This window comes from Triturus cristatus, chromosome 6 (assembly GCF_964204655.1).
Source record: "Triturus cristatus chromosome 6, aTriCri1.1, whole genome shotgun sequence".
NCBI classification, from domain to species: Eukaryota; Metazoa; Chordata; class Amphibia; order Caudata; family Salamandridae; genus Triturus; species Triturus cristatus.
The window spans coordinates 1,562,985,860-1,563,009,634 of record NC_140589.1 but is presented as its reverse complement, the minus strand read 5'-3'; the positions used below and the strand labels follow the sequence as shown (position 1 = coordinate 1,563,009,634).

General features: G+C 44.4%; 1 protein-coding gene across 1 annotated transcript in view; it reads left to right on the top strand.

The window, feature by feature from the left end:
• APLF (aprataxin and PNKP like factor) overlaps positions 1-23,775 on the top strand; it is a 702,995-nt gene that overhangs the window by 442,052 nt on the left and 237,168 nt on the right. Inside the window, exon 7 of the mRNA XM_085612712.1 lies at positions 15,934-16,331. Within this exon, the coding sequence (XP_085468838.1) occupies positions 15,934-16,331 (398 nt within the window). The remainder of the gene's footprint in view (positions 1-15,933; positions 16,332-23,775) is intronic.

Here is a 23,775-nt window from a genome sequence, read left to right as displayed (position 1 = left end):
ATCAGTTCTTCTCAAGAAGCAGAAGAGGCATCAGTTCCACTCGAGCAAGCACCTGGATCTACCTCCAATGGACCAGGCACAGGAGCAGGGGGTAACACTTTGATATTCTTGATTCTTAAAACAGGAGGCAAGCCAGCATGCCTTTGTAGACAACTCTGGGTTCAAGCAAGAGGCCAGTTCTCCCTCAGCAGGGCAGAGGGTAGCAGGTAGCAGCGCAGCCCAACAGAAAGGAACATCTTCCAGAGCAGTAGTCAAGCAGAGTGCAAGTCCTTGCAGCAGCACAGCAGTCCTTCCTCCTGGCAGATTTTTTCACAAGTGTACCAGTGTCTGATTTGGTGGGGTCAGAGACTAGGTACTTATACCCAGTTGTGCCTTTGAAGTGTAGGTGACTTCAAAGGGGGGTTTTGAAGTGTACAGAGGTCCCCCTCACATCTCTGGCTCCAGACTCGCTCCATGGGGAGTATGAAGCCCTTTGGGGACAGGAAACTGCCTAGTCTGGTGTGCCAGCTCATCCCTCCCATCCTGCACAGAATGACCCATCAGGATGTGGATGGTCACTCGGTCACACCTAACCTTTCTTTGTGTGTGGATGACTAGAGCGAAAGCACAATGTCCAGCTGTCACCCACCCCATATGTGTATTGGAGGTAGGGTGCATGCACACAGAGCTAACAGCAGAAAAATGCCCTCTTTCAACAAGTGGCATTTTTAAAGGGTAGAGATAAATTCATATTTACCAGTTAAAAGGATGTATCATTACCATTTCAATGAAATGAAACATGACAGAGCTACTCCTTCTCAATCAGGAATTACAGCTTATAAGTGTGATAAGGAATTTCCAATGTTAACCTATGAGAATAGTGAAAAAGTACTTTGGGAATTTTTCAGTACTAGGACATGTAAAACCCAAATGTACATGTCCTTTAATTATCCCTGCACCCTGCCCTCTTGGATACCTAGGGCCTACCTTATGGGTGACCTATATGTAATAAAGGGGGAATTTAATGCTTTGCAAGGGGGTTTACATGCCAAGTTAACATATCAATGTAAACTGCACACTCAGGCTCTGCAGTGGCATGCTTGAGAAATGATTAAAGTGCTACTTGTGTGGTTGGCACAATCAGTGCTGCAGGTCCACTAGCAACATTTAATTTATAGGTCCTGGGCACATGCAGTGCACTCTACTAGGGACTTGTAGTTGATTTAAATATGCCAATTGTTGACCCCTGTTTAGGGGAGAACCACATGCACTATAGCACTGGTTGGCAGTTGTAAAGTGCTCAGAATGCTAAGGCCAACAAAAAGAATCAGCAAAAAGGTGAGGCAAACCATCAAAAGCTTTGGGGAAGACCACCCTAAGGCTGACAGTTCTAACACTCACCATTCTGATTACACTTACAGTCACTATATTTAAATCCCAACGACACCTTTGCACACTCCCCACACCCGTTTACAATTCTACTGCATTTCCACCACTGACCATTTTCCAACCTCCCTGCACTAGAATTCTCACTCACTACTTGCACCATTTGTGATTGACTTAACCCCTCTCTATCCTTCCTCACACCTACTTTGAATAACTGAGCACTTTACCACTTCTGACCAGTGCTAATGTGCATGTGCTCCACCCCTAAAACATGATAACATTGGTTTATCCACAATTGGGATATTTAACTTGTTTATAAGTCTGTAGTAAATTGTACTACCTGTGCTCGGGGCCTTAAATACAACTAGTGGGTCTGCAGCACTTAATGTGCCATCCACACAAGTAGCCCTTTGAACATGTCTCAGGCCTTTCACTGCAGCGCCTGTGTGTGCAGCTCTACTGACATGTTGACTTGGTATTGGAACCCCCTTGTCAAGTCTTAACCTCTCCATTTATTATATCTAAGTCACCCCTAAGACAGTCCCTAGGTAGTCCATAGGGCAGGGTGCTGTGTAAGTAGAAGATATGACATGTACGTTTATGATTTGCTTGTCCTTTTAGTGAAAAACACCTACATTCTATTTTTCACTACTCCTCTCATATCTTAACATAGGTAATTCCTTATTACACTTTAAGCTGTAATTCCCGATAGAGGAGTAGCCATGTCATGTTTCATATAATTGGAATGGTAATGATTAATCCTCTTTGCTGGCAAAGTTGGATTTAACATTACTATCTTAAAAATTCAAGTGGCATTTCTCTGCTCTTAAAGCTCTGTGGACCCATAACCTTTCTCCAATACACGTGTGGGGTGGGTGACAGCTTGACTATGTGCATTCCCTCTAGATAGCCACACTCAAGGAAAGGGTAGGTGTGTCTGAGTGCCCATCTGCATCTTGATTGTTCATCCTTGGCAGGATGGGAGGGAGGATCTTATGCTTCTACCTGATCCCCACACAAATTTCTGGAGTCAGGGCTAGGAAGGGCTCTGTCCTCCTTGAAGACCTTTCTTTGCAGTCACCCCACTTCAGAGGCACAACTGGGTATAAGTACTGGGTCCCTCACCCCACCAAATCAGACTCTTCTTTACCTGTACAGGACCTGTGTCAGAAGAACTGCGTTGCTGCTGCAAAGACTGTTACTCTGCTGAACTACTGCTCTGGTAGAATTGCTTTTCTGCTGTGCTGCTTTGCTGCCTGCTGCTTTCTTACCCTTCTGAGGGAGAGCTGGTCTCTGTCTTGAACCCAGCGTGATCTCCAAAGGCTTGTTGACTGTCCTCCAGTTTCCTAAGACTCAGGGATATCAAAGTCCCACCATCTGCTCCTGTGTCTGGTCCATTGGAAGTGGACCCAGGTGCTTGCTTCATTAAAAAAGACGCATCTCCAGTCTGCATGTTGCAGAAGCAGTGCATCCACCCTGTTGCTGGAGGTGAATCTAAGCATCACACTCAGAACCAGCGCTTCGCATAAAGAACCGCTTCTTCGGAACTGCTGCAGTTTCAGTGTGGGAAGGTCGATGTATCTTCTCGACTGCATGGGGAAACTCGGCGCATCGTCTACAGAACCAAGGCCTCTTGGCTCGGCGCATCGTCTTCGGAACCGCCACATTGCCCCCACAGTATGAAGAAAATCAACGCGTCACCCCGACTGTGGGATCGACACTGACGCATCACTCGGCTACACCCCGCATCTCGCCGTTGTGACCAGGATCAAGGTACTTTGTTCATCAGGCCTTGCATGACTCCTGTCCAGTTCCACTCACAAGGGTTCTATTTTAGAATGCTTGTGAGGTGAGCTGAAGAGAGTGGGAGGGTTGATGAAAAAGTTGATGTTTGGGAGAAGTCTGAAGCAATGTGTCGGTAGCTTACCCTTTTTCATTTTTTCCTACTTTGTTTGAAATAAACTTTCAACTTATCCATTCATCTGTGTTTTGTACTTTCTTCAGTCATGTGATGTGAGGGTTGGCTGAGATATTTCTTACCAATAGTTTATATGTGGTACAAATGTACTCACTGGCCGAGGTGGTTGCCTCTAGTAATTGAGCCAAAAAGATTTTTAAACTGCAAAAAATTAAATTAGGTGGTGAAAGAGGAGAATAGAATGTGAATGACTTTTAAAATCCCCCCCAAAAATTGAAGATTTAGGATTTCAACAGTTAACTGCACCAAGTTATTTCTATACTTCTGATGGATACTTCTAATCGCAGATTCATTACCTTTTGAATACTCCCAGGCACCAGACTGGATCTGGAAAATATTTTCAGCAAGTCCCTCACACAACAATAGGTGACGACTTTCTGCTCCCTATGGATGCTGTCCCGGAAGTAACTCTGGAGCCAGATATAATCACCACACTGTTTACTGGCGTTAATTCCTTTCTTTCCATGCCCTCCTACATGGACTTGGAGTTTGTTTCCTCATGCTTTTATATTGAGGAAAAACATTCTCTACAGTGTCACGTTTTACCCCCTAAAATGACTGGGTTTAAAAATTGTAAATATTGTCACAAACAAATGTATGTGACTGACCCTATCAAGATATGTCTCTGGTGTCTTGGGTTATCACACAACTTCCATTCTCATGAACACTGTCCCAGGATGCAGCCGAAGGCGATCTGGGAACGCAAAGCCAAACTCTACATCTTAGAACATCATTAGAAAATGGGGAAAAACTGTTTCCAAAGTCGAATGTGCAGTCCTGTTCTCATTCTTGAGTTTGTTTCCTTTACAGTTCATCCATCCACTTCAGGTCTTAGGGTAAATCCAAGTAAAAAAAAAAAAGAGCATGAGCTGCCGAAGCAGGATTTTCCCTTGTCCTCCACTCTTTCTTGGAAGTCGCACGGACACCAAGGTGTCTCTCAGTCACAAACTCCTACCGTAGGACAATTTCCCAACTTCTAAATGTATGATAATTACTATTTGGTTTTTACAGGAGGCTAGTGGGCTGGATACATCCCCAGATACCAGGTTGAATTCTACCACTCCAGCCCCTTTACTGAAAAATCAGCCCCCTTTGCATTGCTTATCTGCCGTGCTACTTATTTCTTGATCTCCGGTTACCACTGTGGAACAAATGGCCTCACTGAAGTCCTGCATCCTTGGCAGACTTCCTGTAAATCAATGTTACAATTCAATAAAGCACTGACTGTTGTATTACTGTGTACATGGGCCAACCCTGTTAATCCTGTCTTACCATTCAAAAAAGCAGTGACTAGTTCATGACTGGGTATATGGCCCAAACCCTGTTCATGCCGGCTGGTAAATTGGCAGGTTACCAGAAGACCTAGACCTTTGCCAAGAGTCCCAGCCTTTCTGTAGCAAAGTTCCACACCAGAAAGTTTGGTGGTATAGTTGTCTAACAGCAGACTTAACCGAAGATCAGTTGCCACTACACTTCCTAGGGAGTTTGGGAAACTGATGACTCCCATGCCAATCTGGCCTTAAGATCATTCAATGTCAGCTGTTTTCTTGGCGTTCCTTACATCAATTGTGAAATATGGTTGGCGAGATCTTGCAGAAGATTCCGGAGGCATAGAAAGTGCACTTGACACATAATCAAGGATGGGCAGGATGCAGCAACGTATGTCCTCTGATCAGGACTAAACACTACCGACTGCTTGGTCAGGGCAGTCGGTACCAGCATGGTGCTTACATGTCACACCTGGATGAGATCCTCAGGGTTTTCTGGTGACATCCACGCTTTCCTAATGGACATACCCTTTGGTGGGACCAGTCTTTTAGGCCACAAAGCAGGCACGTCAGTGGAACACTACAAGGAAAGCAGGGTCACAGCACCCTCTCACTGCACCCATTTGGCAGTATCACCACCAGTTGCACAGTCTCCCCTCCCCCAGTTCTTTTGAGGTGGGAGTCCAGAATCAAGCCAACCATGTCCAGGTTCTCAGGGGTAGCCCACTGACCAATCACCCGCTCATCCTGCCAGAGTCACAAAACTGCTTTAACATCCCCCTTCCGCCTCCGGTAAGTAGCCACCCTGTTCGAAGGTAGGATAGAATATTTTCTCAAAGGGTGGTAGAGCATCACATAAGATTAGTGGTTGCTCAAATAGGCCGACAAGGATACACCTTACCATTCTTTGCCGATCCACCACATATATCTGCCTGTACAGAACATCCATCGGGGAGCTAACCATTTTTCCATCCTCCAGCAAGAGGTTCAGGCTCTTTTGGCCAAAGGAGCCATAGAGAGGGTCCCAGAATCAGAAATGGGGGCTGGATCATATTCCCGTTATTTGCTGGTGCTGAAGAAAAACAGAGGCCTTTGCACCATTTTAGATATTTGCCTTCTCAACTTCTTTGTCATGAAGGACACACTCAATATGTAACAATGGCCCAGGTTCTCTCTGCCCTGGATCCAGGTAACTGGAAGGTAGCGCTGGATTTTCAGGATGCCTATTTTTACTTCACGTCCTGCAGTCCCACAGGTGTTGCCTGTGTTTCAAGGTGGGCCACAAACTTATTCAGTTTTCCATGTTCCTTTTTGGCCTTACCAGTGAGCCTTCGGATGTTCAAGAAAGTGTTAATGGTGGTCGCAACATATCTTGAGATGTTAGGAATACCATTTTCCCATACCTCAATGACTGGCTGCTGAAGGTGGGCTCACCGCAGTCAGTCAGTCATGGACTTTTTCCAGATGACGGCAAACTTCCCATCTTTGGGTTTTCAATCAATGTGCTGAAGTCTGACCTGACATTTTTCAAGAGGCTTCTTTCATTGGAGCAGTTGTGGATACAATGTTCTTTCAAGGCTTTCCACCAGCTCACCAAGTCCAGGACATTCAGGCCATGTTTCAGCCTCTTTCCTGGATCTCAGTGAAAGCTGCTCTGAGTATTCGTGGCCTTCTCTCCTCCTTTATCCTGCTTGTGGAACACAGCAGATGGCACATGCCGGCTAAGCAGGGGGATCTGAAGTATCTGAAGTCTCAGTGGGCTCCGCACCAAAGAACCTGTTGGATTCTATACAGGTTTCAGAGAAGACTGTGAAAGATCTGCAGTGGTGGACCGGCAGCAGACCCCTCTAAGAGTCTACAGTAGTTGCAGACTCCTCGTTTTTGTGTTGGGGAGGTCAGATGGTATTCCCCTATAGTGTTCAGTCTCTGAGAGCTCTCCCTGAACAAAGAAAACTTTCATCTTACAGCCCGGTGCAGCCACACTATACCGTGTAGGCAGCTGGAGGACAGTGTGTGTGGCACTTGTGTGCCTCTGTTTGAAACCTGCATGTGAATCATCTGTTGCCGCAGATCTGCCTGAACAAGTCTGGAGTTCTGCCTAAACAAGTCTGGAGGGACAGTATGCTGCAGAAGTCCATGTGGGAGAAGGTTTGACGTATGGTAGGAACCAGGAGAAAGGGGACTACTGAAGCGAGGGAGGTGCAGTAGCAATCTGAATTAGGGCAAGTGTAGGAAATTGGGTTACTGGTTTAATAGTGTTAAATCCTACTCCAGCAGCAACCACAAATCTTGTCACGGTGAAACACGAGCCCAAGCAGACCTCAAGTTAACCTGTGCTTAACCTTCTGGTAGCTTGGCACAAAAGCAGTCAGACTTAACTTAGAGGCAATGAGTAAAGTGTTTATCTAGCACTTCAGACAGTGATAAAGTGAAAAAACAAGCCAAGAGAAACAGAGTACAAATTGGTATGAATCATTTGATAACAGAAGGACAAAATCCAATCAATAGAACTTGATATATGCAATTTAAAAGGTTTAGGTAAAATTAGTGCTTAAAAGCACAAAGCACCAACTGTGGTTGTCTGTTTGCGCCGGACCGGGACAAAGCCACAAGTTCAGGGCGGCAGCGATGGAGTTAGGGCCACTTAACAAAGTACCTCAAACCCTGGTTGCGGAGCGTTGCGAAATCCGGCATTGAGGATGTGTCGTGCAATGGCAGTTCTATAGGGCTGCAATGCGAGGTCATCTGTTGAGGATGCGTTGCGCAGTTGCAGTCCGAGGAGCTGCGAGATCCTGTCAGATCCGATGCAGAGCTGCGATGCATTGTGCTGCAGTAGTTCTGCTTGGACCACAGCTGAGCTGGCAGAGCACCATGAGGCCCACTTCAAAAGGTCCATGACTGGGGTGATTTCACCTTGGGGAAGGACCGACAGGTCAGGTTTCAAGGTGGTTGGAGGGTTTTCTGTCCCGGAGTCTCTGATCAGGAGGCAAGTCAATCAGCCCTTGGAGACACTCCGGTGGTCCCGGGTTTAAGGTGCAGGTCCAGTCCTTCTCACCCAGGAAGCAGAGTAGTGTTTTTTCTTGCAGCAGAACAGCACAGCAGTTCTTCTGAGTCTTCCACAGGTCTGCAGGTGTACTAAAGAGGTGGGTCTGAGGGTCCACTATTTATCCTTGGTGGCAGCTTTGAAGTAGGAGAAGTTTCTAGAGGGTTCAATCCCCAAAGGTGTTTGGAATTTCCTTCCTTCCTGCCCTGGCCCCTGCTTGTCTGTGGGGAAAAAACTAGTGACGCTGTCCGTGAATGCGCTGAGGCAGAACTTTGTGATTTGAAAGTGTTGTAAGTGACAGTTCTGCCCCCCCACCCAATCAAGTCAGAGATGGCCCATCCCGCCAATACCTATTCCCGCCTTTATCTCACTGTGGGGGAGCAATACACAAAGACTACTCCCAGCTACACCTAGTCATGGGACCCAGGATACAGGCTGCAGGCACCAAATGGTTGAGACAAGAAAATGCCAACTTTCCAACTTTCTAAAATTCAGAATGATGACTTCAAATCTGGTTTTTAATTACAATTCTTTGGAGACTAAACTTGATATTCCTACCTGCTCCCAAATGAAAGTTATCACTTACTAAAAGTAATACGTTGAGCCAATGATATCCTTTGGAAGAGGCAGGCCTCTACTATTACATATAAAGTGAAAAGTGCACATCCAACCTTTTAAATACATCGCACCCTGCCCTATTGGCTGTTTAGGGTCTACCTTAGGGTTGACGTATATGTATTAAAAAAGAAGGTTTAGCCTGGCAAAAGGTGCATCTTGCCAGGTCAAAATGGCAGCTTTATAACTGCGTAGACAGGCTGCAAAGGCAGGCCTGAGACATTTTTAAGAGCTACTTAAGTGGTAACACAAGTGGGGATGCCAGGCCTACTAGTAGCACTTAATTTACAGACCCTGGTTTCATGTAGTATCATTTTACTAGGGACGTTGGAGTAAATTAAGTGTGCTAATTGGGTGTAAGCCAATTTCACCAAGTTTAAGGGAGAGAGCACAAGCACTTTAACACTGGTTAGCAGTGGTAGAGTGTGCAGAATTCTAAAGCTAAAAAAACGAAGACAGCAAAAACAGGAGGATTGAAGGCGAAAAGTTGTGGGAAAACCAATGCCAAGGATGTCAGGTCTTAACGCAAAAAATACAGAGGTGTGGGAGTGAGGCACTGTAGGAATTCTAATGAAGGAATGGGCTTCAGCAATCTTCAGCAACCTGGAAAGAGAAAGAAGTGCCACAGGACCTTAGAAGTGAGGCAGTACTGCAGGAACCTTGAGTGATGTGTACGCTGCAGGAACCTGGAGGGAGAAAGGAGCGGTGTAATCCTGAGGTAGGGCAGTTCTCTGCGAGTCTGAAAGATAGGAAGGGAGCTCCGTATTGAATGTGTGCTTCTGTAGCTCATGAGAAAGGATTATATTCAAGGCACTGGATGTCAGGAGGAGAAAATTATACAGGGCCTTTTGTGAGAGGGCACTCTAGGTAAAATAGAATACTGACAGCGCTTCTGTAGTGAAGGCAAGGCGGGAACTCTGACATGGGATTCATAGCACAGACCAGCTACTGCTGGCACAGGTCCTCTCCAAGGAATTTGTATTGTTGCCATTTGTAAATGACATTTCCCCAGCATATTGTTGCTGAGCAATTTGTTTGCTAACTGTCAAAGATAAAGTGAGATTCAAGACATTGAAATGTCACTCATCAGTACATTACAGATAAAGAAATGCCGCATATAAGAGTGCAGGTGGTGCAAAGTAGATTGTATAGTTCTTTTCTTCATAGAGCACAATTTACTCTGTTATTAAAAATAGTGAATTTAGTGAAATTGGGTTGTTATCTAGGGACAGCTTGCCTGAGATATAAAGGTATTGTATGCCATCATCTGGCAGTGCCATTGCACTCCTTAATTAATTACCCTCTCTGTTTTTCAGGAATCTTAGTTTTGCTATGAGATTGTTTTGTTAGGGGATCACCTTTGCTGTTGTATTAGAACATTGTTCATAGCCTATTATTTTTACGTGCGATTTCCTCTTTGAGCCCAATGATAGTCTTTTTGTGTTTCATACTCATTTCCATCTATGTACTGTAGTAAATAATTTGATAATATTCTGTCACTTGAGAGTGTGGGGAATCTTTATTTTATGTTTTATTTGTTCTTGCCAACAAACTCCTTCTTTTGAGGACTCAACTAGGTTGGAGTAGGCTGTTTCTCGTGACTGTCTAAGCTTCCTGCATTCTGTTTTATTTTTCACTCCTTTCAAGGTTGCTGTATAGAGCTTGATGTAGAAATTAGAAAGTAATCAGGGTTCTGTATTCTGTTTGAGTTGCCGGCATTTCAGGCTAGGCAGTTGTGGGCGGATGATATTTTGATCCTTGGAGAGTCAATTGAACAGCATCATTTAGTACCCAGGGAAGCCTTACACAGATCGAGGGAGGCACTCCTTACACTCAAACAATGTAAGTGCAAATTCTTCGTGGAACAGGTTGAGTATCTAGGTTGCAAAGTATCTGTGGAAGGAGTCAAACCCAAAGAGAACTTGTTAAGTGCAATTTAGTTGGCACGCTCTCGCCCACAGACTAGGATCAATTGAGATCTTTTATGGGTTTAATTGAGTATTATTCTATTTGTTGAAGTTTGCAGACAAAATAGAGTGTTTGAGATTATTACTAAAGAAAGGGCGTGCTTTGTGTGGGGTAATGAACAACAAAAAGGCTTTGAGTAGATCAAAAATGAATTGTACAATGCAGGAATATTGACACCTTTTGATACCAGATTAAACTTGGTGCTTACTGTTTATACCAGTGCTGTGGGCATTGGAATGGATGATTTTTTCACAAGTGCGTGGAAAAATGGAAAGAAGAGTAGACTTTGTCTCAAGGACCTTGACCAATTCTGAACTTAACTACTCTGTTATGAAACGTGAGGCTTTAGCAGCAGCCTGGGGACCTGGGGACCAGAGTATTTCATGACCTACTTGTGGGGAACTAAATGTGTGCTATGTACGGATCATAAACCATTAATTAGAATCCTGATTCCTGGTGGTGAGGGAAAGGGGTCTGCAAGATTAGCTGGGTGAATGATTTAGTTGTCCTTGCTAAAGAAAGTGAAGGTGCTAAAGCTTCAGTGCATGATGCTGTAGCAACTTGGGGTACTGGTGTAATTAGAGTTGAGGAATGGATGAGGGGATGGAAGTTGATCGAACTTCGAAGGAAGTAAAGCACCTCCTTCTGTTGGGTAATAGAAGGGAAAGTACTATTTCACCTTCAGTTAATCCTTTTTTTTTTTAAACTTTATTTTTGATTTTAGATCAATACATAGCAAAGCAAAATCTTACCAGGTGCAGCAAGTTGGTATCTTACATTGATATTCAGTTTCCAATGCACCTTATTACATCCAATAACTCATTTGAATGAACACAATTTAGTGAATAGCAATGACACAAGATTATCAGTGAATTTGTCTTAATCTCACACTTGTATCAGTTTTGGAGTATAGCATACACTTAATGACTTTTCACCACCCTCTTTATGGCTCTTGCTGTGGGGTAGGAGCATTCTCAGTACCATGGATTAGGAGCTATCTTTCCAGCGGTCCCCAGATGGTGGTCTGTTCTTGACAATACATCAAATCTGCAAGCCACTCCTTAAACTTCGGAGCTCGACCTCTCCCCCACCTACAGGCCACCCTTCATTTTGCTAATAAAAGCGATATGGCTACAAATTTCCTATACTGTTTAGGCATCTGTTGTGTGTATCCTAGTAACGCAAGGAGTGGATCTCTGACCAGCACACTATTAATCATTTTCTCCATCGCTGTACACACCTGTTCCCAGTACTCCTGTATTCTCATACAGTCCCATGCTAAATGCATAAATCCCGCCCCTGGTTGCCTATATCTTTCACATCTGTCGTTATCAGTTAATTTAAATCTGAGTTTCTTCACTGGCGTATAGTATAACTGATGCAGATATTTATAGTGTATCACCCGCAATTTGCAGCTAGCCGAAATGTGCGCTGTCTGGAGACAACAATAATGCCACTGCTCATCAGAGATATCTCGTCCCATGTCCTCTTCCCAGTGCTGTCTGGCTGGGCTAACAAGTCCCTCTCCACGCGTATGTATTGCATTGTACAAACCAGACACAAGATGCTTTCCATCGTTGGACCCCAACATGTGATGTAACGGTTTCAGACATTCCGGTTCCTGCGGAAAGTCGGGGATAATCGACCGCATTCCCTGCCGCAGCCGTACATATAGGAACATATCTAAAGGCGTACATCTCATATCCTGCATAAAGTGTTCGAGCGTGCGAAATTTCCCATCATGAAATAAGTCTCCCCTTGTACTGATATGAGCCCTTTTGCATAAATCAAGGAATTCCTTTTCCTGCAGCAAGGAGAGGCTGGGGTGATAAGTCAATGTTAATCTAGGGGAATAAAGGAAAGGCATGCCTAAGAGTATCATTATCTGGCACCAGGCATCGACCGTGCCAGCAACTGTGGTAGGTAACTCCGCATGTGCACGCACCGGCCCATGTATAAGGCCATTAAGCGGTATCGGCTCTGCAAGCTACTTGGGGCATATAACGAGGGGGGTATACACAGTAGTAGGCATAATGTGCTTGGGCGCTTAAAAAATATATCTCAAGGTCAGGAATATCTACTCCTCCTTGATCATAGAGCCTGGTTGATATTGACCATCTCAGCCACGGTTGTTTCCCTCCCCAAAGCAGTCTGATAAGTTCAGAGCGTAAGGTATTGAAGAAATATTTCCCAGGATGGTAGGGAATGTTGAGAAACAAATAACGGAATTGCGGGAGTATTATTATCATTTTTATAATGGACGCCCGCCCTGCCAACGAGAGAGGCAGTGATATTCAACGTGTGACGCTTGTAGTTAAGCGCGCCATAGCTGTGCCATAATTCGCTCTTATGGTCTCCTCCCTGTCTCTGGTTATCTGCACCCCAAGATATTTTAAATCGTCATGACACCATTCTAATGGAAAATCAAGAGGGAACTGAGTTACTGCTTCCGTAAGAGGAAACACCTGAGATTTCCCCCTGTTAATACCTACAGCAGATAGCTTGCCAAATCGTATAAATTCTCGCAATAGAGGATTTATGTTGTCTTGCGGATCTCTTACATATAGCGTGATGTCATCCGCATCGAGTGATATCAATAGTTGCATGAGGCAGCAGCGGAACGCTTTATCACGGTGAACCCTGCCGCAGTCTGGAAGCCAACGGTTCCACCACGATGGCAAATAAAAGCGGGGAAAGTGGACACCCCTGACGAGTGCCTCTGGATATTAGGAGCTGTTGGGATAAGTGCCCGTTAATCAATATTCTAGCCGTGGGTTGGTGATACAGCAATTGGAGCCACGATAAGTACAATCGTGGGAACCCCATCCTCCGCAGCACCCCAAATAAATAATCCCATTCCACCGAATCAAATGCCTTGGTGGCATCTAAAAACACCGCGGCAAGTGGGAACTCGGGTGTCACCGTCTGGATCAGTGAGAACAGGGTTCGAAGGCTTTGGGATATTGCTCTGCCCGGCACAAATCCTGATTGGTCTGGGAGTATTAGCTTATCCATAAGAAGAGACAAGCGATTAGCCAACACTTTTGCCAATATCTTTGTATCACAGTTTATCAGCGACAATGGTCGATATGAGTCACAAGATTCAGGGGGCTTCCCTGGGTTCAGCAGAGAAATGACTATAGCTTCTCTCATCTAGGGGGGCAGTATCCCTATCTCCAGGGCTTCCTCATAGACCTCCTTTAGCACTGGCGCCATGATATCAATATAGCTTTTATAAAATTCAGCCAGTAATCCGTCCGACCCCGGCGTTTTGCTGTTTTTTAACTGCATTATTGCTTCCCGTATTTTGTCGAGCTCGAACGGATGGCACAGAAATTCCCGCTGCGCATCACTGGGCCATCCGAGTGCCACCTACCCTAAAAAGTCATCTAGATCGAGTGATCCATGTCTCTGAGATGTGTAAAGCTCACTGTAGTGGGCACAAAAAGTATCCAATATATCTAATGAGTCTCGCTGTGGTGTTTCGCCATGGCCCTATATTTCCAGTATGTGCGTGGCAAAGCGAGGATGTCTTGTTATTTCTGCCAACGCCTTCCCTGGCCTCTCCCCTTCTCCATATTTACGAGCTACCCAGTAGCGCCCTCGATGTTTCGCCTCTCATTGCGCTGCTTCTTCATATTCTGTTAATTTTTTACGAAAGGTATTATGTTTTTGCCCAGTCTCTCCCCTCCCCATCTGGCTCTCTAAACCCCTCAATTCCTGCTCCAGGCGTTGTACTGTTCGCTGCAGGTCCCGCAGCACACCAAAGCTCTTCGAGAGGCACAAACCTCTTATAGTCACTTTAAAAGCCTCCCATATCACTTCTACACTGTCAACTGATCCCTTGTTCCTAATGAAGAAATCTTGGATCTCCTCCCGCAGCTCCGCGTGGAAGACCACGTCTAGTAAGGCCGTGGGTTGTAGCCTCCAACTCGGCCTAGGACGGTCATATCCAGGCATGGATAGTGTTATCTTTACTGGGCAATGGTCCGAGAAGGTTCTGGCCAGATGTATTACACTGCGCATGGCAGACCCCAGCCCTCTCGATGTCAAGCAATAATCAATCCTTGCCCAGGTCCCCCTATGTGAAGTAAAGTGCGTGCCCTCCCGCACCTGTGGGTGCATGTGCCTCCAGCTATCTATCAAACTACCTTCCTCAATGATGCCTTGCAGTGCCTCCTGTGCCTTGGTATAGTGGTGAGGTGCCGTGTTCGATCTATCCTGGTGGGTCTGTAGTGCAACATTAAAATATTCCCCCATATTATGTGAGTGGAACCAATTGTCAGTATTTTGCTCCACAGATCATTAAAGAACAGTGGGCTATCGATATTGGGGCCATAGCAGTTTATAATCATGATAGAATCCTTTCCCAGTCTTCCCCACACAATAATGTACCTGCCCTGTGGATCATGTTTTTTAAATAGCATCACTACACCCCGAGCATATGAGGAATATGACGAGAAGGCGACATCCCGCCCACCTGCTCGCAAAGCGACTACGGGCCCTCGGATCTAGATGGGTTTCTTACAACAACGCCACATGTATTTGTTGCCTATCCAAATAAGCTAACACCTGTCTCTGTTTTCTCGCATCCCCCAGTCCCCTGACATTCCAAGTCAGTACTCTTAATGTAGTGCTATCTCCCTGTGCCATTACCGCCGATCATTCCCAATTGAGTTGTGTTCCGCAATCTTGTAACTTCCGAGCTGTGCATTCCTTGGAAACCTCTTGCTTTGCATGAAACAACCTGTGCCCACACTTCATAATACCTTTGAAACTCCCACCCCTCTCCCTCCTCCACCCACTGAAGCATCCCAATCATGCCAGAATTAAACAACCCCCTCCCTCCCCAATTCCCATTAGCCTTCCCTGTATTAAGTGCTAGTCCAGCTTCTCCCCTTATCGAAGTCGATAAGCAGTTCTAGGGAAGTCTATGAAGCGAAAAACTGTGATGGGGTATTCCCCGATGGGGTAATGCCGCTGGGTGGTTCACGAATACCTCTAGTCTATCCAGGTACACCCTCCTTCCCTAGTAGTTCCTGGATAGTGTTCGAGGGTGATCATATTTCCTGTTAATGTAACCAGCTGCCTTACAGACAGTAAAAACCGTTTACCATGAAACCGGATCACCACATGCCATTACAATTCAGTCGTTACAACAACTGCATTGTTACAACGCATGCCATTACTCCGTAAGTCGGAACAACAACTTGCTTTAGGGGTCAGAAGGTGTTGGATTTAAAATCCAACACCTTCCCTACTGTTCCACCGACTGGAGTTGGAATAGTAAATTATACTATTCCAACATCCAGCTCCCCCCTAGAGCAAGTCGTTGTTCCGACTTGCATTATAATGGCATGCGTTGTTACAACTCGGTCGTTGTAATGACCGCATTGTAATAGCATGCGTTGTAATGGCATGCGTTAAAAAAGCATTCGAGGTAACATGGGATATTCCCTACAAACATCTGGTTACTGATTTTAATGCAGCCCTTAAATGTAGCTAAATCAAGCATAATTGTACAGTGGGTTTGGTGCCATCTTGATGTTCTTTAAAAATGTCATAAGGAATCCACATCACAACCCTGTTCAGTGGTCTCATTAATTTTTATATTGAAATGTATTTACCCCAAAACAGTTGGCTAGGGAAATACGTTTGTGCACATGTTGACTTGAATCCTTGCATGTCTGTTACAGGAAGCCCCTACCTCACGTGTTTCGAAGGGCACTGATAACTTGGAGATTGTCAACAAAAATACAGCGCAGCAAAGAACTGAAATCCCCAAGGAAGATAAAATCTGTCAGCCAAAAAATGAGTCGCTGGAACAAAATCAAACACCAAAACCTCAACTTCCCACTCAGATACAAAGAAGAAAATGGAGTGAACGTGAGAAACAAGAAAGTCTTGATGAAATCCCACCTGCTCCCCTTGGTGAGCTGCCTCAATCACCAGTGCACTCCACTGCTGATGAGGAGACGGATGCAAGTTCTACAGGCCACAGAGGAGGATCAGCGCACAATGAGGATGCTTCACAAGGGTCCACACAAACCTCTAGCAAGCGAATGCCCTGTGTGTATGGACAGCAGTGCTACAGGTAGGAACCATTTGCTTGTATCAGACTAAACTAAAGCTACATTTATTTTTCTTTATTAAATCTTGCAAATAGGAATTGTTTATTTTCATAAATGTTTTGTTCCGATGGATACTTCTAACCATAGATTCCTCACTTTGTGAATACCCCCAGGTACCAAACTGTATCCTGAGATATTTCTCAGCATTGCTTCCGATAAGTGGTTTCCTGCAGCTCTGTGTTGGGTTCACCCCACCTTTGAAGTTACGCTGGAGTAGTTTATGCACGCTACCCCTGCGCTCTGACATAATTTTTTAATAAAACAAATCGAAGCAGGATGTCAGTGACAGAGCTGGAGTTGGTGCCATCTCCGACATACTTACGGTTCACCTGCCTGAAAATCAGGTTGGTCGACCCAGTGTTTGGCGAAGAAGGAATTCCGCTGTAATTGCAACAGAGTAGCCTCTCTGCCAATCTCTCTCCACAGCCCTTACAATCTGTGAAGTTTAAAATGTTATAGGAATGCCACCTCCCATTTTGTTGCAGAATGCACGAATTCATCTATAATGAGACCTGCATATGCATTTAACTAGGATTCCATAAGACAACATAAGTCAAGGCTCACAGAGTAATCTGGAGTGCTGACTGCCCTTTCCACAGTAGAGTCCCACCCATTTATGAAAATCCCTGGCTCCCAGCTTGTTACAATCACAAGTGGGGATTGAATGCTTGGGTGAATGTAGATTTAACAGATCTTCACTTAGTAAATGCGTGGTCGAGAGTGGAGTCTTTCCTGGTTTTTACTTATAGTCCCTGGAAAAAAAGGTTAAAGTAGGGCTAAGTAGCTGTTAGTAGTCAGGCGCGGACGGGCTTGCCTTTGCCATAGACGCACAACTCCCACCTTTAAATAAGTCCTGTGAGGGTGGCATATCCAAACTAGATTATGCCTCCCAAGGCCAGCCGTCTTCTTAGATGCCCACTGTGACTTTGGCCGATTTGGCAAAGCTAGCCCTATCAAAGTCCAAAAAGTGAAGAAATGCCCTAGAATGCGAAAAGAGAGACAACCAATTCTCCTACACGATGACAGACAAACAAACAGCTTAATAAACTCTCGCTCACAACGAGTGCGCACAAGGAGAATCTCGAAGTCAGTCACAGCATGCAGGACAAATATACTAAATTTGCTGAATATGGGTTTCATCATCACAATAGCAGCCTCAAACCACTGCTCTGCTTTGCCCATGTCCACCGTTAACTGCACATTACATAGAACAGCTTCAACAAAGTACAGAATGGATGTGTGTGTGTTTTATTTACTGCAAAACAGTTCTATGGCATTTAATAGCGCCCACCACAGGTTTCTAAACAGCAGTTTTGGCACCAGCACAAATTATTTTACAAATTAAGCACTGGGTATAGCGCAGATAGGTTTTGTCCTGTGTCTCCAGACATTAGTTCAGTTTTGAGCAGCGTTTAAGTCTGGTAGGTCAATCAATTCTTCAACGTGTGGGGCCGGGGTGTGTCAATGACAAAATGTGTTTTTTGACAAAGAAAATAGTGTTTTTCTAAAATTCGATATATTTAACTGCTTAAATATTTTTGTTTTTTCCCTCAGAAAACTAGGCCTTTACTGTCCTCATTCCTGCTTCCCCTGCTGCTGCTCAATTAGCCATCCGGTCATTTGCTCCCTGACTGCCTTGCTGTTCAGCCTGCTATACCCATTCAGAATTAGTACTACTGAACTGAGCATCTAGCATTTCTAGAGGACCGTTCTTCTGCCACCACTGCCGCTTCACCTGCAACACCAAAGTGACCAACAATGCCAGGGACACCGCAAACATGATTCAAGCCCCCGCGCTGACCGAGACCGCCGCTGCACAACTCCAGTGCATTCTGCTCAATGTACGATTGCTCTGCAAACATGCCACGGAGATCTAGAACACAATCTCATCCCTTCCCCCGGACGTCCTTTTCCTCAGAGAAACCTGACTGAACCCCGCCTCCGCGCTGGATATCAACATTTCTATTATCATTTACCATATGCAAAATTCCCTGTGCCCAACCAGTTATGAGAAACTAGTCCCTGCTGAGCATGGGGGTTGGCCACAAGGACTGGCTTGTGTCCCGGCCCCAGGGCAGTCAACCTTCTCTGCACACTGCTTTTGACTGTTCATAACAGGGTATGGCCACAATGCTTGGCCTTCATCCAAACCCAGTGATCATTCCTCTGCAGGAGGCCAACCTCTTCTGCATACGGACTTCAGCCATGCGCAGAGGGGGCTGGCTACAGGCAGCCAAACCCTGCACCCAACTTTCAGCTTGTGGCCAACCCCCTCTGCACAAACCTTTCAGCTGTGTGCAGGAAGTGTTTACTACATGCACCCCTCGTGCTGCGTGTGGCCTACCTGTGTGCAGCAAGGATTCACACCAGAGGCTGCTGCTAGGTCCTGCTCCCAAACTGCCCATATGGACATTCCCACATGTCCAGGGTTCAGGATTTGCTAATCCAACATGTACCTGGGTGTCAGAGTAAGTTTCACCCTGCCCCCTTATGGTGGTGTCATATTTCTCCAACACAGTAGTCAGCGCACCATGTTGGGTAAGGGCTGCCAAAACATTAATTTCATACGTGATGGCCAGCTAATTGAAGCACAGTTGATTCACAAACCTGCAGCTGCGTTTGCAAATCTGCAATGCATGATGAGAGAAAAAACTTCCATGTCCAAAGTGGGCTATCTTCACAAGGTACTTACTCGAGGTGGCAAGACCACATATCCTTGACTTTAAACACACAGCATGGTGAGGCCTTTCGTTTTTAGATGTTTGTGTTTTCTCGGTCTCGCGGTGAGGTGTTCCGTGGCCAGTACGGAACACCTACAGTCAATAGTAGCGGTCAGTCCATGGAATATTGCAAGAAATGGTGAGAGCAAACTGGGGCTATTGGTTCCTATGCCAAAACAGTGCCATGCTCCTGACGAGATAGATGAGGCTTACCTTTTGTATGGTCCTTTCCAATGCTGTGGTTTTTCCACAGATTGTTGTCTGAAGTTCCTAAACCAAGATGGAGCTAATATTTTTCCTGTGATGTAATTGTCCCGTTCAGATCGTGTAAAATGAGGCATTAACAAGAGATGGATGCATCGTAATGCTCGCATTCAATGCCATTTGCTACCATTTTTGTCCCAGACTTAATTTTTTTCTACAGCTAGAGTCCACTTCTATTTCATGTTTCTTTAAAATCATTGCTAGGCTCTTTTCTCTAGCCTGATTCAGGGAGAGTTTAATGCTTTGCCTATATTACATACACTTGCAGTATTCATCAGGTTCAACAAACAGCTGTCCGGATTGCCTTTGAGGCTTTCCTGCCTTTGTGACTTTCTCCTCTTTTTCTAACCCTCTTAAGATGATACTTAACACCTTTCATGTGTATGTGAAGAGCAATGTGGCACTGTGGCTACTGAGAGGAGTTGCCCTTTCACCAGGCAAACAGAAAGGAAACAGTTCCTTGGGTTAGCTCATGCCATGTTCCTTCTCAGGACCTGGTACAGTGAAGTCAATACAGTTAACAGAATGTTTGCGTTCATTTACCTCACATTTTGCTTTACCGACTGCACAATTTATTCATAATTCAGTAAATTGGTTTGTTTTATTGGATCATCCTTGATTTGGGTTGCATCTTTAGTAACAACCTGAGATTCCTGTTTGGTCATTTATGATACCATCTTACTTGCTTTCAAGATGTTTGAACACCCTAATTTCAGACATTATGCTGAGGAACATTATGCAATATCCAACAAAGTCAATTAAATGGATTGCCTTTTGCAGCTGACTTTTGACCAGATATTAAGGTGGTCCCATTGTCACAAGAACATATGCAAATAGGGGCAATCAGGGATCCTTTGGCAGAGAATGAAAAGGAATGTTAGCGTAATGCTAGATTGTGTCTATATTGTGGTGGTGCAGCACATATTATTTAGACCTGTCTTATGCACCCTGAAAACGATTTGGGTATAAACAACCTCATCAGAAAGAGAAGGGTTCAAGTGTACATGGACTGCTTTATTTTGGAACTTTCATGAGTACTACTGACATGCATTTGTTACTTCTTCTAAGTGCCTTGAGAACAGAAGGACCAGTTGTAAATTCTTCAGCACTGTTGGATAGTGGAGCTCTTGGCAGGATTAAGAATACTATTCTAAAAAGTTAAAACTGATACCTGAGGTAGTTCAAACTGTTGGTGGTTCGCCATTGGTTTTAGGCCCAATACGAGATGGTTCTTTAACATTACAGATATCTTTTAGAGGTGACATAAAAGTACTGTCTTTTTAACATCATAGTCTATCATATTTATGCTGTGATATTTGGAATATTTGGCTGAAGAGGCATTATTCATAGGTTAATTTGTCTTTTATGGCAACCTCCCTGTCATCACAGTGTTGTCATGTTCATTGTTATGCTTATGTGGGGTATTGATCTCCAAGTGAAGAGATAAAGGATCCCACGTCAAATGTAAGTTCCGACTTATGTGGTACTCAAGTACCATGACTTTTTTCAATTTTTCATAAGACTGATGCCTGTTAGTTTCCACCTTGGGGATTTTATTGTTCTTTACCAATAGAAACAGGTTCTAATGTAACGTTTGTATGCATCTATTCCTTATCAGAAAAGGAGATCGTAGTGCAATGCCAGTATGCTGCAGTGTAGTGCATCCTCTATGTACTAGCGACTTCAGTCCAAACAGCTGCCACTCTGTGATGCCTGCCAGCCTTTTCCTTACTGAAATGCACTCTGCTTATGGAGATTGGGAGTACCATCTCGGTATACATAAACCACCCAAAGTGGTAAGCCAAACCTCCGACCCCACTTCCTAAAAAGGTTTCAGCCATCCTTGAATTGCTTTCTACCAATGTTAAAGAGAATCAAAGTTTTCCATGAATTTGCTAATTTTTACTATCAATGTATCGAAGACGCATGCATATATCAATAAGAGAGGGAGGACTGAGAATCCGTGGCGGCTAGTTTACGTCCCCTGGTAGATATGGCCAGCAAGAGAAGTCAATCTGGTTTTTTAAATGAACCCTCGCTCACCAACCTAGTTGGTGACATGCTTCATCATAACGTGTCTTTTTTCTGTTTTCTCCATAACGTCAGAGCACAACAAATCACACCCACTAATAACGGCGTCCCGACTCATGTGGTTTCAATCATGGCCCTTGCTGGCAGGAAGCTAACACACTTAAATACTGGCTTCCTCTGACAACACATTCGCCTTCGGAATCCCATCCAGCAGGCCGCAATAGGTACGGGAAGCGGGCAGATGACTTTGACGAAGTAAGTGACGATCTGAGTCCGGAATCCGGATCTGTGGAAAAATACAGGTATTTACTTCCCTAACGTCTTGGGAATTGGTCACATCTGAACCTTTTCCCTCTTTTTTCTTGTTCTCTTTCCTCACACAATTAAAGCGTGACTGTAGGTCCTGCCCTCCCTGCGGGATTCATGGTGCCTCCGATGGAAAACTCATCGTAAGCATCTTTACTACCTCACGTTGAAACCGATATAGTACTGGCCATTTTCACCTTAATGTATATTGCTCAGTGACGCGGCCTCCTCACGCATAAGCGCCGCATCACGTCTTCACTCTATCATTTTCCGCATATTGCCCGGTTTGACAATACTGCAACCAGTTACCTATCACGATATGCGCCAAAAATGACTAAAACTCTTACTCTGGAGTTCCTATATGTTCATGTGCATGTTTGTCCTGTTTTGTCTTTTTTCCTACAGGTTTTAACTAATAACGGCAGGCACTCTCCCTTTCTTAAACGCGCACCTTAGCAAGTGCGACACCGCTCATGGTCCTCTGTAATCTCAATTGACCATCCACCTTACCACCTTTCACTACTCACACATAGGTCTTGACGAAAGCCAGTATACTGCGGAACCTGGCTGAAACATGTAGACCTGCCCATAAGGGATATTAGAGACACTAACTACCTCTACTTAAATTCTTCCTACCTTTAGGGGACCCTGTGGACAGCCATTTAATACACTTCAGCTCACTTCACAGCACTAACGCCACACCAAAAAATCTGCTCCGCTTTAAACAGGCGCTGTAGCACACCCGGGGTGCTCTCGGCACCTTGGGTGGGACCCGATGATGAAGCATGCCACCAACTAGGTTGGTGGGTGAGGTTTTCATTAAAAACATCTAGCTTCCTTGTGGAAACTAGTACTTCTTGATTCTGAATGTATCGAAGACTGCACTGAGATATCTAGTAACACAACTAATAATGAAGGAAATCATGAGAAAAGTAGAGGATTTTGGGGGGGATACTGAAAAGGCCAGTAATTTGTTCAAAAGTTGTTTTCTATAATCCCAAATTGTGTACCATTCAAATATTCCAAGAAGTTCATAGTAGGGATTGATGCTTCTGAAAGATCGATGGGGGAGTTTTGTTTCAGTTGCAAAAAAGTAATCAATGAGAACTTCCTTTCTTTTTCTTGTCACATGTTTTGTTAGAGTATCAATATAATTATTCTGTTCCTGAAAGAGCCATTAGCAAGGAAGATAGCCAATTTGATCATTCACATATGTAATTTTGGTGAAACCAACAGAATATAGGTGATAAACTCCCTTCTTAGTGAACTATATGGGGGGTAAAAGACCTCACACAATGTCTTAAAAAAGTATATGCATTTTCTCATGTGATGTAAGCAGTTTAATTTTGTTGATGATTTCATCAGTATTGTCATATATGATCTCATCAATTATGCCATTTGAGATGTAATCATAGATGTTTTGTGTGGTTATTAGAAGGGCATGCTGGGAGATCAGCTCACAATAACTGGAAAATGTAAGTGTTTTTAAAGTTTTTGAGATTTTGCATCATACCCATAATGCCGTTTCAGTTGTTGTTTCTTAAGGGAATTTCTGCAGTTTTCATAAACATAAGTTAGTTTTATATGAGCAAAAATAACAATGACTCTTCTTTAACAGGATTTTTCAGTGACCATATATGTACAACATCTCAATGGTGTAAGAAACACATAAACAGTAATCAAATAAAAACACAAGAACAATCTTAAACCAATTTAAAGAAATAGAGTACATTGTAATAAATACAAATGATACCAGAACACCAAGAATCCAAACAGTACAACCAGGAATATTCAATGTTACATTTTCGGGTTCGTCCCGGAGAAGAGTTGACCTGTTATAATTCCAAGTCCACATGAGGAGCAACAGCTTCATGTTGGCAAGGACCACAGGCAGATCGGATATAGAGACAAGGTTAGTCCCACTGAAAATGTAGCTTCGTCAGTCCAGAGAGAAGAGTTGTGTTTGTGTTGGAGGAAGTTGTGAGGAGGAGGCTTTTAGCGCAAGGAGCAGTTTGAGCATGGCGGGCGGTCATTGTTGGAGCACAAAGATCCAGTTAGCACTAGAGCCTCAATTTGGCGATCATCA